General features: G+C 37.4%; 1 protein-coding gene across 4 annotated transcripts in view; it reads left to right on the plus strand.

Annotated features, from left to right (window-relative positions):
• The first annotated feature begins 8,285 nt into the window (after nucleotides 1–8,285).
• The window catches only part of LOC106879841 (kynurenine/alpha-aminoadipate aminotransferase, mitochondrial), a 13,607-nt gene continuing 6,958 nt past the window's right edge, over nucleotides 8,286–14,934 (plus strand). The window contains exons 1-4 of one of the 4 annotated variants that reach the window (XM_014929548.3): nucleotides 8,286–8,435; nucleotides 12,779–12,863; nucleotides 14,086–14,185; nucleotides 14,756–14,824. In XM_014929548.3, the coding sequence (XP_014785034.1) occupies nucleotides 12,797–12,863; nucleotides 14,086–14,185; nucleotides 14,756–14,824 (236 nt within the window). In that variant the 5' untranslated portion in view covers nucleotides 8,286–8,435; nucleotides 12,779–12,796. Of the gene's footprint in view, nucleotides 10,882–11,908; nucleotides 12,091–12,778; nucleotides 12,864–14,085; nucleotides 14,186–14,755; nucleotides 14,825–14,934 lie in introns of those variants that run through there. The other 3 variants (XM_014929549.3, XM_014929545.3, XM_014929547.3) reach the window with 3 other exon arrangements.

A 14,934-nucleotide genomic window follows, 5' to 3' on the forward strand; every position in this document is an offset into this window, starting at 1 on the left:
ACATACATAGACACACAAACATATACATATATATATGATGGGCTTCTTTCAGTTTCCCTCTACCAAATCCACTCACAAGTCTTTGGTCAGCTCGAGGCTATAGTAGAAGACACTTCGCCAAGGTGCCACGCCATGGGACTGAACCCAGAACCATGTGATTGGTAAGCAAGCTACTTACCATACAGCCACTCCTGCGCATATAGATTGCTTATTTTTAGGATATTACAGGATAAGTGTGAGAGGCATTTTCAACACAAAATAGATAGAATATTTTTGGTTCTGATATGTCTGCTTTAAATGCTAAAAGATTAGTGACATTGCTTAGGGCTTTGGTTTTTCTTAAGTCTGGTCTGTTGCAAACGTTTGGGTGAAGTCTTTGGTTTAAGGGTAACCTATGAGTTATGCTATGATTCTCTCTTCCACCTCCACTCCCCAAAAAGGGTTTTGCAGGCCCTGAAAGATGGTCATCAATACTGTCCTTCCTCCTAAATAGGAAAAGAAAACAAAAAAAACAACAAAACAATGAAAACCCTATAAATGTTCTGGAACAAGAGAAAACAAACGAAAGTTCTGAGATAACAAATAGATTTATGCACTGTCAGGTGACTATATTTGCAGAAACAACATCATGAATATTTAATATCATGCACAAATGTGTATGTATGTATGTATATTTATATGTATGTGTGTGTATATATATATATATATATATATATATATATATATATGTGTATGTATATGTATGTATATATGTGTATGTATATGTATACATACACGAATATATATATACATTACATACACACACATCATCATCATCATCATCATCATCATCATCGTTTAACGTCCGCTCTCCATGCTAGCATGGGTTGGACGATTTGACTGAGGACTGTTGAAACCGGATGGCAACACCAGGCTCCAGTCTAATTTGGCAGAGTTTCTACAGCTGGGTGCCCTTCCTAACGCCAACCACTCAGAGAGTGTAGTGGGTGCTTTTACGTGTCACCCGCACGAAAACGGCCACGCTCAAAATGGTGCATCTCATGTGCCACCCGCACAAGAACCAGTCCAGGGGCACTGGCAACGATCTTACTTGGCTTGCCGGGTCTTCTCACGCACAGCCCATTTCCAAAGGTCTCGGTCAGTAGTCATCGCCTCGGTGAGGCCCAATGTACGAAGGTCTTGCCTCACCACCTCAGCCCAGGTCTTCCTGGGCCTACCTCTTCCACGGGTTCCCTCAACTGTTAGGGTGTGGCACTTTTTCACGCAGCTATCCTCATCCATTCTCACCACATGTCCATACCAGCGCAATCGTCTCTCTTGCACACCACAACTGATGCTTCTAATGTTCAGCTTTTCTCTCAAGATACTTACACTCTGACGGGTATTCACATTGACATTACACATCCAACGGAGCATACTGGCTTCATTCCTTGCGAGCTTACGTATGTCCTCAGCAGTTACAGCCCATGTTTCACTGCCATGTAGCATGGCTGTTCGTACGCATGCGTCATACAGTCTGCCTTTTACTCTGAGTGAGAGTCCCTTTGTCGCCAGCAGGGGTAAGAGCTCTCTAAACTTTGCCCAGGCTATTCTTATTCTAGCAGCTACACTTTCAGCGCACCCACCCCCACCACTAACTTGGTCGCCCAGATAGCGGAAGCTATCGACTACCTCTAGTTTTTCACCCTGGAATGAGATAGAAGTTGTTTCCTGTTTGTCCACAGCCCCCACTGCACCTGAACATCTGCCACAAACAAAAACTAACTTGCTAGTTAACCTGCCTTTGATGTTGCTGCACCTCTTATGTGTCCATAGCTTGCACCGGGTACATCTTATAGAGTTACTACCTACTCCTTTTCTACATACTGAGCAGGGCCATCTACCTGAAGGGGTTTGTGTTTTATCTACCTTCCTACTTATTAGGATTTTGGTTTTAGCTAGGTTGACTCTAAGGCCCTTCAATTCTAGACCTTGTTTCCACACCTGAAACTTCTCCTCTAGTTCTGATAGTGACTCCGCAATTAGGGCAAGGTCATCAGCATAGAGGAGCTCCCAGTGTATATATTTACACACAACACACATTGATAGATAGATGTTCTTTATATGTATATATGTATATATATATATATATATATATATATATATATATTTTAGAAGGTTTGGAGGTGATGTACAGGTATTATATATTTGAAAAAATAAGGTACTCAGAGATCCGGGTGGTTGATGTCTTGCAAACAACTCGCACATGCAAGTGCTACAAGTCGAGAACTCCAGCTGTAGAAACATTGCAAAATCGGATTGGATCCTGGTGCAGGCTTCTGGCTTGCCTGTCCTCAGTCAAACTGTCCAACCCATGCCAGCATGGAAAGCGGACGTTAAACGATGACGACGACGATGATGAATAACCTAAGATGGAAATACACTTTTAGTGTTTGGCTGCTCCGTAACCTCAATAAATAACTATTTATACATATATACACATATATAGATATGAACCAACTATCTTGATTATGTATGAAACATGAAACTGCTTATATTTGTCTCCTTCGATTTTTTTAAATTTTATTCTTTTACTGGACTGAGGCTATGTTGGGTCACTACAAGAATTTTAGATGATTCATTAATTAATGAATGACTGTAGCACTTTTAGATTATATGAAGAGAAAAACCAACCCACACACTTTCAGATATAGTATTGTCACCACCATTATCATCATCTTCATCATCACCACCACCACCACCACCACCACCACCACCACCACCTCCATCAACACCACCACAAAACTTTATTTTAACCCTTTCACTGCAGAAATCAGATATATCCTATCAAAATTTCATTACCCTTAACTGCAGAAAGCAGTTTTATTCACCAATCTATCTTTTGATGAGGAATGTCATGTTTGGAACTAATTTTTGAGCCTGGTGTAGCCATCTGGTTTCACCAGTCCTCAGTCAAATCGTCCAACCCATGCTAGCATGGAAAGCGGACGTTAAACGACGACGACGACGATATATCAAGTTCATTGAGGCAGAAAATACCAATTCTGTCTTTGTCAGATATTTAACATCATTACTTGGAATAACTACGAAATTTAATTGCTCATTTAAAGGGTTAAGGTCTGGTATGGGTGCATCTGCCATTGTATTGAATCTATGTATCCATCATTTGTTAGTATTTGCTCCAGTCATCTCAGCCAACTCTCCATGCGGTGTCCAGGTTAGTCCCCATCTCTGCGAGATACTTATTCATCTGCTGTGCCCATGTGGTATGTGGTCAGCCAACACAAACTCTCATCCCAGTCGGATTCTCAGAGAAGAAACCACAATACTCAGGCTCCAGTGCAGAAAACTGAGCAACATGACCAAACAGTCAGAGCTGACACTCCTGAATTATACAACAGGATGACATATCCCATTTCCTGAGTATAATCATTGGTTGGGTATGAAATTCAATCAATGGGTTACCACTGAGAAATGTTAAGAAGCTTGGATAATTGTTATGAAGGATATTTATTTCTTTGCTCAAAGACGTTGCAGTTCATCAGAAATTCATATGTATGATTCAATTACTTATCCTTCTGGTAGAAATCGTTGTCTTACCTTTTTTTTAGGGCTCATCCCAGCTCCTCTCAGCAGAAGTGGGGATCATCATCATCATTCATCATCATCGTCGTTTAACGTCCGCTTTCCATGCTAGCATGGGTTGGACGATTTGACTGAGGACTGGTGGACCAGGAGGCGACACCAGGCTCCAATCTGATTTGGCAGAGTTTCTACAGCTGGATGCCCTTCCTAACGCCAACCACTCCGAGAGTGTAGCGGGTGCTTTACGTGCCACTGGCACAAGGGCCAGTCAGGCGGTTCTGGCGACGGCCACACTCGAAATAGTGTATTTTACATGCCACCTGCACAGATGAAAGGTAAAATGAATCCAGATGGGATTTGAACTCAGAATATTAGAATGCAACCAAATACCCAAAATCTGAGAATCTACCATTTAAATTCCATTATCTTTTAACGTCCCCTGTTTAATATTCTCTTCAATGTCTGTAAGTTTATCATAGCTTTAATCTTTGTCTCCCCGTCCCTTCATATCATGTTTAAGCATAATCAGGAGAAAGAGAGCTCCCTGTTTCTTCAACTCACTTCTGCTCTTGCTTTATCCTCCTCTTCCTCCTCCCCATAATGTTGTTCTTTCTCCCCCCCCCCCCCATCATCTACTGACTGTTTTATCTTTGCTCCCTTCTTCACCCTTCTTTCTCCTCCTCTTCTATTCTCTCTTTTTGCTTCAATCATTTTTCATCTGATATCTTGTACAGAAAAGGTAGTAACAACAATCAATTTTGGCTATAATTTCTATTGATAATCTGTAGAGATGACCTTAACAAGCAATGTAGTAGCACTGCTAACACAGTAGAACATGGTATTGACTTATAAAAACGTTTAATATACTTCATAGTATACCATGGCTGCATAATGAATTACCACATACCTATAAGTCATTAACATTTATGTACCAGTTCCAGGGTGGTGAGCTGGCAGAATTGTCAGCACGCTGGGTGAAATGCTTAACGGTATTATGTCTGCGGGTATTTCATTCTGAGTTCAAATTCTGCTGAGATCAACTTTGCCTTTTTTCCTTTTGGGGTCAATAAATTAAGTACCAGTTACGCACTGGGGTCGATGTAATTGACTTAATCCCTTTGTCTGTCCTTGTTTGTTTGTCCCCTCTATGTTTATGCCCCTGTGGGCAATAAAAGAAATAAACATTTATGTACCAGTTCCAGGAATGCACTTAATATGGAAATTGCTATGTCCAATAAGCTACACACCATTAGACATAGTGGATATATACGCAATGTGTTCGGAGATGATTAATGGGTCTGGTGGGTGCCGGTGAAGAGGCAAGAACCTCCGAAATATGGCATATACACTTAATATCTGTTTTTCATCTTCGATCTCATTGTTTGTATAGGCGCAGGAGTGGCTGTGTGGTAAGTAGCTTGCTTACCAACCACATGGTTCCGGGTTCAGTCCCGCTGCGTGGCATCTTGGGCAAGTGTCTTCTACTATAGCCTCGGGCTGACCAAAGCCTTGTGAGTGGATTTGGTAGACGGAAACTGAAAGAAGCCCGTCATATATATGTATATATATATACGTGTGTGTGTGTGTGTGTGTGTGTGTGTTTGTGTGTCTGTGTTTGTCCCCCTAGCATTGCTTGACAACCGATGCTGGTGTGTTTATGTCCCCGTCACTTAGCGGTTCGGCAAAAGAGACCGATAGAATAAGTACTAGGCTTACAAAGAATAAGTCCCGGGGTCGATTTGCTCGACTAAAGGTGGTGCTCCAGCATGGCCGCAGTCAAATGACTGAAACAAGTAAAAGAGTAAAAGAGTATCTGACATCTCATATGAAATGTCATAGCAAAAATTAGTGCTAGCTCCTAATGTCTATAAATTATCTGTAAAGATAACCTTAAAAGGTAATGTAAAAGTGCTCTGCTAACACTGCAGAACACGTTATTGACTAATAAAAACGTTTAGTATACTTTATTATGGCTGTATAACAAAATATCACGTGCCTACAAATCCTTAGTGCTTCTGAATCATATTGACACCATTGTTTGTTTGCACATAACATAAATAAAAATACAGTAACATGATTAAATAAAAAAACACAAACCCTTTATCTTGTTTGGCTAAATATGTTACATGATGCTTCATAATTTGATGGTGTTAATACTTTAATGATGCAGCACAGAATTTTGTCAGTGAACAGGTCGCGACCTCAAAGTGATGAAAATATTTTGACAAATTAAATTTAAATGTTGAAGTGAATCTAATGATTTTTGTGTTTTTAAATGGCTTATAAACACCTTCCATGCTGCAATTGTCTTTGTTTCAGTAAACAATCTCAGATTAGGTCACTTGTTATGCAAGTGCATCTCTGTAATATTCTAATGATTTGGGTAATTTGAATAAATAATATGAAAGAATTTACCTGTTGTTGTTAATAACATTGTGACAGACCCTTGTGCATGGCTGTGAGCCTGGCTGTGTGTGTGTATATATATATATATATATATATATATATGTGAGTGTGTGTGTGTATGTGTGCGTATGTGCAGTCATGATGATGATGATCATCATCATCATCGTTGTTGTCATCATTTTAATATCCACTTTTCCATGTTTGCATGGAAAAGTTGAAGCTTATTTGAGGCAGTAGTTTGCTATGAAGGGATGCTGAAAAATTCCTAGCTTTAAGCAACCGTTCAGTGATTGGTGTGGAGGGATGTGGCTTAGTGGTTAGGTTGTTAGACTCATGGTCATAAGATTGTAGTTTCGATTTCTGGACTGGGCGATGCATTATGTTCTTGAGCAAGACACTTCATTTCACACTGCCTCAGTCCACTCATCTGGCAAAAATGAGTAATCCCGTAATGGGCTGGCGTCCCATCCAGGGAGGAATATATACACCAGAGAAACTGGGAGAATGGCCCTATGTTCCTTAAAGAGTAATGCGGACTTATGGACTAACACCCACCCACCCCTCATTGGTATAGTGATGGATGTTAGAAAGGGCTCTAGAAACAACAAAAGGGCTCTAGAAACAACAAAAGGGCTCTAGAAACAACAAAAATGGAATGTATGAGGAATATGTAGTTCTCTGATCTGGCTAGAGGTGGGGGGTGGGGACAATAACTTTGTGCTAAAAACTGACTTGGAAAGTGGTAACCTGTTCAATCTCATAAAAACGATAATGATGGGGGGGGGGGTTACTGGTGGTGGTGGCATTGATGACAATAACTATGATGACAATGTGATAATGATGATGATGATGATGATGATGATGACGATGCTGATGACGATGATGATGATGGTGGTGGTGGTGGTGGTGGTGGTGTTTGTTTAATATTTATCTTTATTAAGTTTTAATTGCAGCCTTCATATGATTTTACTGTTTTATTGGTATATTAAATGTCACATTTCTCATCAAAATCACATTAATTTTGAATTTATAATGAAATCTCATCCAAAAACGAAGTCGTTTCCTTTTTTTTCAGTTCTTGTAAAACTGCTTAGTAAAAAAATGGGAAACCATGTATTTATTTGTTTTATACATTCAGAAATGGGTTTTGTTGGTGTTATCCTAAATAACCTTAAGCCATGTCTTCTATCTTTTACTTGTTTTAGTCAGTGGACTGTGGCCATGCTGGAGCACTGGCTGGAAGGGTTTAGTCGGACAGATTGATCTCTCTTTTTACTCTTTCACTCTTTTACTTGTTTCAGTCATTTGACTGCGGCCATGCTGGAGCACCGCCTTTAGTCGAGCAAATCGACCCCGAGGACTTATTCTTTGTAAGCCTAGCGCTTATTCTATCGGTCTCTTTTTGCCAAACCACTAAGTTACGGGGACATAAACACACCAGCATTGGTTGCCAAGCGATGGTGAGGGTACAAACACAGACACACAAACACACATACATACATATATACGACTGGCTTCTTTCAGCTGTTTTCTGCAAAGATATTTTGGAAAGACTTCTGCCCCGCCCCCCCCCCTCCACATTTTCTCCAAAATTTGTTTATTTAAAAAAGTATTTTGACAAAAAATCCCCAATATCTTGATTAAATTAAAGGCTACGTTGTCGCAAAGAGGTACATGTTACAGATGGAAGATTCATTCAGAATGTGCGGAGGCTAAAGTATGTGAAGGGTACATAAATGTGGGGAGAAATAAGTAACAGATGAAGGGGAAAAAGAAGAGAAAGAAAAATAAATAATTAAATAAAATTAAATTAAATTAAAAAAATAGGTGAGTGAGGGCGGAGAGGGAGGTGCTGCTCTTGAGTGTATTTATTGAAAGGTGGGTGAAAGTTACAAAAATGGCAAGAGTGGATGGTACTACTCTAAGTGTAGATCTGTGAGTCAGAAGAAAAGAATTGGAGAGGGCACTTGTCCTTGGTATTCAGGGAGATTTTGGATGGTGGGGTTCCTCAATTATCCCTAGGGGTCCTCCTGTATAAGAAGGATCACATCACTATCATCTCTTTCCTTCTCCTCTCTCTCACACACTATGTATACTTCTCTTCTTTCATTGTCTGCGGTGCATACCTTTCTCTTTTATTTCTTTAATCATTTCATTGTACATAAACCCCCAGACACTTTATGTCTGTGTTTGTACTGTCCCCCCCCCCCCCTCATCCTTCACCCAGGTGGCAAAAAAAAAAATCATTATGATTATTATCGTTGATGTTATTTATTTATTTATTTATTTATTTCACATATGCAGAGGGTGTATTACAAATATAAAGAACAGCCTAGTTAATAAGACATGATAACAATAATTAAAGCACACAGATAAAACCGTTTCTGAAAAGACAGTCAACATTTACGGCACATTATCAGAACTGAATCATTCCTTCCTATACAGTAAGTTGATCTGTAATATATTCACGTTTCTTTTTTGAAATGTATTTTGAACATTGTTAAATCATTTTATTTCTGACTTAAAGCCATGAAGGCAACTAAATACTCACTTTAGACTTTTTACTGTATTACTGTTTCAGGTTGTAACTAGATTTTCTGTATAGCTATGAGGTCCCCTTTTCAAACTATGAGGTCCCCTTTCCAAACTATGAGGTCCCCTTTTCAAACTACGATGTCCTCAGATTTAAAGAGGCTTTCTTTATTATATTATATTTTGAATTAGCAAAATTGTAGGAGCCCTGCAAAATCTGTAGGGCCAGGGGCCCTACAAGGTCTAAATATGATCCAGCAAAATAGTATAACTACTAAATTTTTTTAGCCCAATTATTGAATCCTCTTTTGATTCATTGGGCCTTTTTAGATTCAAAAAGTCATTAAATATAACTGAGTCCCTCTGAATCTACTAAAGCTCTTTAAGTTTTGGGGCCTCTTCAAGGTGTTTGAGATCCCTAGATTTATTGGGGCCCTCTTTAATATCTTACTATGTTTTGAATTAACAAAATAATAGGGGGCCCCAAAACGTATTGGCCGAGGGACCCCACAGGGTTTAAATCTGGCCCAGAATAACTATAACTACTTCTTTGTATAACCATTTTAGTATGTAACTGCATTTCTATAATTACATCCTTGTATAGCTACTTCAGCATTTGCTGCATAACTACTTCAATATCTAACTACATTACTAAAAACTATTTCAGTATATAATCCCTGTATAATAATTTCATGAAAGCTCAAAATATCAGGGTTTTGATTCCCAGAGAGGTAGGGCATTATTGCCTTCTTGACCTTGAAAAGATGAAATGTAAAGTTGACCTTGGCGGAATTTGAACTCAGAACATAAAGGTGGACAAAATGCTGCAAAGCATATTTTGCCCAGTGCGGTAATGATTCTGCCAGTTCGCTGCCAAATTTTGAGACAAGGCCGGCAATTTCTTGGAAGGGGCAAGTCAATTTACATCAACCCCAGTACTTATTCTATCTGGTACTTATTTTCTTGATGAAAGGCAAAGTTGATCTTGGTGGAATTTAAACTCAGAACATTAAGACGGACGAAATACCATTAAGCATTTTGCTCGGCACGCTAACAATTCTGCCAACTTGCTATCTTCTTAAGTCATAATATTAACAGCATATACTTATGTGTAACTATTTTAATGTATAGTTTGTTCAATATGAGGTATTTTACTGCAAAGTTATATTAACGTTCAGTTTATTCAAAATATAAGTATTTCTATATATAGCTACTTCACTGTATAAATTATTACAGTGGACAGTTATTTCAGGCTTGCAATCATGAGGGAGTGAATTCAATTCCCGGACTGGGCTGTGTTGTGTTCTTGGGCAAGATACTTTATTTCATATTGCTCCAGTTCACTCAACTGTAGAAATGAGTTGCAACATCACTGGTGCCAAGCTGTATCGGCCTTTGCCTTTCCCTTGGATAGCATCAGTAATGTGGAGAGAGAAGGCTGGTATGCATGGGGTGACCGCTGGTCTTCCATAAACAACCTTGCCTGGACTTGTGCCTCAGAGGGGAACTTTCTAAGTGCAATCTTATGGTCATTCCCGACCGAAGGGGATCTTTACTCCTTTACTCCTTTCACAAAATGTAACTACTGCAATGCACAGCTGTTTCTCGCTATAACTCTGTAAATGTATAGACATTTTATTTTCTTAATTTTACAGTTACCAATTAACAAAGACATTATGGTAACATTACTTGAGATTGCAAAATTACATTCAATGGAAATATATGCAAATATAAAACATCAATTGATTTCATCGTTAAATATGTTGTGGTGAGAGTCATTGACACCCCTGAGGGATTGGAAGAATGAACTAGCCGAATTCTTATAAAGAGTAGAGGTCGGTAGTAGTCGAGGGTGAGTGTTTGGTAGTTTTGCGAAGTACGTCGTGTGAACACACTGATTAAACCCCCGCTGCGTAAATTATATATCCAACGTGTGTCAAGGATATAAAAGTGGTGACAAGATATACGAAACCAAAGAAAAATTCATTAACATGGAAGATTTGTTGGCTCGCATGGTACAGTTGCAACAGCAACAACAGCAGTTACAACAACAACTACTACAGCAACAACAGTAGTTACAACTACAACCGCAACAACAACAATACCAACAGTTACTGGAAATAATATTTGAAGAAGTTTGAAAACACTTCAGGTTCGTTCTTGTCAGACAGCAGAGCAAATTCAAGTGGAGAATTTATTCATAACCAAGAAGAAGGTACTGCTTTTTCTGCATATTTCAGAAGATACGAAGAAATCTTCAAAAAATAGTGTAAAAACTGGAATGACGAGAAGAAGATGTGACTACTTTTAAGAAAGTTATCCAAAAATACAGTAATTATATTCTGCCGAAGAAACCAGGTGAGATTTGTTTCGATGAAACAGTTAATTTGTTATCGAGAATTTTCAGTGAAATAAGTTCCCTGCTCAATACTCATTGGCAATGTTTAAATTTAGTTAAAAAAGATGGAGATTTCGTCACCTATGCTGGGGTTGTTAACAGAGTGTAAAAAATTCAAATTAAATGAATTAACCCCGGATTTTTTCAAATGTCTAATTTTTGTTCAAGGGTTAACAGCAAGAAAAGATGCTGATATACATTCCCGTATATTAACAAAATTTGAACAGGACCAAAAATTAACTCTACATGCAGTTAAGACATAACACAGAAAAAAATTGAAGGAAAAGATTGCTCTCAGATACATACTCAGATAAGAAAAAGGAAAAACGAATGTCAAGACCAAATTTGTACTGTGGCTGCAGTTGTTTACATTTTAAAAATAATTGTCCTTTTAAAAATCATAAATGTTTTGATTGTGGAAAAATCGGACAAAAGTTCACATTGTGTAGCAAAAAAAAAAGGATCAAAAAATAAAAAAAGCAAGTCTAGATAATGTATTGTTAAAAAAAATAAGGTAACCTAGAAAATTGCACGAGGTGTTCCAGAAAAAAAAATTGCATTTTATGGGCGGGTAAAACATTACTGGTGGTGTCTCTATGTACATTTTAACCTTTCAGAAATAACAAATTAATCTTTATTAATTTAATTTGGCAACTCTTTTGATATTAAACTTGCTTAAGACTGCCCCTGGGGCGATGATACAAGCTTCATGTTTCAAAGTGATCAATATTAAAGTTTCCATCAAAATTTCATGTAAGTTTCTCTGTGCATTTAAGAAAATGAAAGTATTTGCTATATAAAATCTCACTCATGGTGAAAAAATTTGCTTTTCCCTGTTGAAGGAATCTAATGTTTTCTTTTTTGGGTTTTTTTTAATAGATTCTTTTGAAGCTACTGGAAAATAAGACTTTTGCTCTAATTTTCAATAATGAATGTTAGAATATTCACTAACAGAAGATAGATAAAGAAAATTAACATTTTTTGTATGCAATATCACACACACAAGTGTGGCTATGTGATTAGAAGTTAGTTTTCACATGGTTCCAAGGTCAGTCCCACTGCATAGTACCCTGGGTAAGTGTCTTTCACTATAGCTCCAGGGTGACCACAGTCTTATGAGAGGATTTGGCAGATGGAAACTGAAAGAAGCCATATACAGGGTGCGTAAGGTATTTGAGGACATACCTTTTGGTGGTGGGGGGGTCATTGCTGCATTCTTTGCTAACTCTGTATAATCTTTGTTTCAGAAAATAATAATAGTAAACCCTCAGCTTGCTCAAGAAATGAAGAGGCATGCTGTTATTGTGGTTATAAAGGCTGAACATTGGGATTTAGAAATATCTCAATTTTTAAAAGTTGCCAGATCTTTCGTCTACAAAGTTTGTAATGAGTTAGAGACTGAAGATGGAAACATATCACCAGTATCAAAGCATAAAAGGCGTTCTAAACGCTCTGAAATCATCAGAACACTTGAATTTATCCAGCAAGTTCAACAGACCATTTATTACAATCCCATGAAATCCATGAGGTCAATTGCAAAAAATCTCCATGTGTCAGAAGGAACAGTAACCACTAATATGACCAGAAAATTCCTGAGACTCAGAGACAACCACTTCCCTCATTCACATAAATACCACAGAGCTGGAAAATATGTCACAAAACATTTTGTATAGTGTCCTAACAACCCTGCTGGCTTGCCACCTTAATAACAATACCAATTTTGTAGCAACTCACTAACAGAACAACAAGTAGAGTTATAATATGGTTATACAAAATGTATGCATGAACTGAACTACATTTTTAAAAAGTTTGCTACTTTCTTTGTTTCTTTTCTTTTTCTTCTCTTTTTTTTTTCAGACAAGTCCAACTTCAAATATGAATTACAAGCGGTATTTCAACAAAACTAGTTTGCACAGAAAACCCTCCATAATTAGACTATTAAGTAAGCTGATTCATAATTTTCACAATATTGTGTTAATGTACGTTTTTGTTGTTTTTTAACTCTGTTTAGCCCTGATCCAGCAAATGAATCTTCATTTGTTTCAACAATGAATACTAAGTTGTTCAATCAGCTGCACTTGAATTAGAATCATGGAGTTGGAGTATTGTACTCCCCTCCCCTTCACTGTACTCACTTTACCGTCACTACCCACCTCATTTTCATTGTACTCCCCTCACCTTCATTGCACTCATTCCTTTTTCATTGTACTCCCCTTTCTTTCATTGTACTCCTCTCATCTTCTTTGTACTCACCTTGCTTTCATTGTACTCACCCCACTGTATTCACCTCTCTTTCATTGTACTCACCTTGCTTTCACTGTACTCCCATCACCTTTATTGTACTCATTTCTTTTTCATTGTACTCCCCTTTCCTCCATTGTACTCACCTCATCTTCTTTGTACTCACCTTGCTTTCATTGTACTCACCTCACCTTCATTCTACTCACCTCACCTTCGTTGTACTCTTCTCATTTTCATTGTACTCTTATCAGCTTCATGGTACTCATCTTACTTTCATCAAAACAAGTTATTCTGTTTGAACACCTTGTTCCATATGAAAAGATCACGCTCTCTTACATTATGTTGACATAACCACATGATAAATATGGATGAGTATAACAAGTAATTGATTTAAAACCCTTGAAGGTAGTGTCCCAGTAATGTCCGAAACCAACAAAAAAAAAAATTAAATTTGTGCACGCGTGTGTGTGTGCCTGTGTGCACACACGTGCATTTATTCATATTCCAGAAACATTCCATATCCTGATGATGGTGTTGTGTAAGTCTAGAAAATTTTATAAAGGATTAAAAAACACATTTGAAAATATGATAAAAGCCTAATAAAAAGATTAAAACTAAAATAACCCAAGAGAAAAACTTTTTTATTAGATCTTTGGTTTTTTTTATTTTATATATATTAATACAACTTCTTATATCCATTAATTTTCTAGACTTTTACAATACCATCATCAAGCACATAAATACATACAGACACACATAATATATACATGACATACACATACATACAGACTGACAAACAGACAGACACACACACACACAATTTTAATCTTTTCTTTTATTTGTTACAATTGAAACAACAGAGCAACATTTAACTTCTGTAACAATACTGATGATGACAATGGCTCACTTATTTTCTCTTGTAGGTGACATCTTTTTTGAGAATCCAAAAGAAATTATTTCTATGGCTGGTGGTATGCCAAATGACAGTTTATTTCCAATACTTTCTGGCACCTTCAAACTTCGGTAAGTCTCTCTGTATTGTTCGCTTCTGTATATAGATGCTCAGTATTCAAGATTTTATGAATTCAAGAATTTAGCTGGATGTGAAAGAAAATTGGAGTTGCAATAATGAATTAAATCTTGTTTTGAAAGTTTGAGTTGTAAAGAAATGTTTTCATATAATTTTGCTGCATTTATCAATCCTCAATATTTCAACTTTCTGATGAGCTTTTAAATTTTGCAAAAGCATAGTTTCCTTGTTGAAACACTAAATCTGCAATATATAACTATTCACTATAGTCCCACACTTAATCAGGTTTGATCATTTATCTACACCTATATGCCAAACCTATTTAATGTCTACAACTTCTATTAGTTATCGGTCACTCTATAAATTCCTTCGATGAGTAATTCTGCATTCACTTCACTGGATGATAATATTGTCTGGAGTGTATATTAGCAATAATAATAATGATATATATATATATATATATATATATATATATATGTGTGTGTGTGTGTGTGTGTGTGTGTGTGTGTGTGTGTATATATTGAGTATATGTTTATGCATTATATGCATTTCATACATTTCAGAGATGGTACTTCGCTCACAATAAATGAAACTGACATGGCCAGGGCATTACAATATTCAATGACAGAAGGGTAAGTATAAACTTGAAAGTATGTTGTATGAAGCACAAGGAGGCGACACCAGGCTCCAATCTGATCTGGCAGAGTTTCTACAGCTGGATGCCTTTCCTAACGCCATTATT

This window comes from Octopus bimaculoides, chromosome 23, assembly GCF_046866305.1.
Source record: "Octopus bimaculoides isolate indiv1 chromosome 23, ASM4686630v1, whole genome shotgun sequence".
Taxonomy (NCBI): Eukaryota; Metazoa; Mollusca; class Cephalopoda; order Octopoda; family Octopodidae; genus Octopus; species Octopus bimaculoides.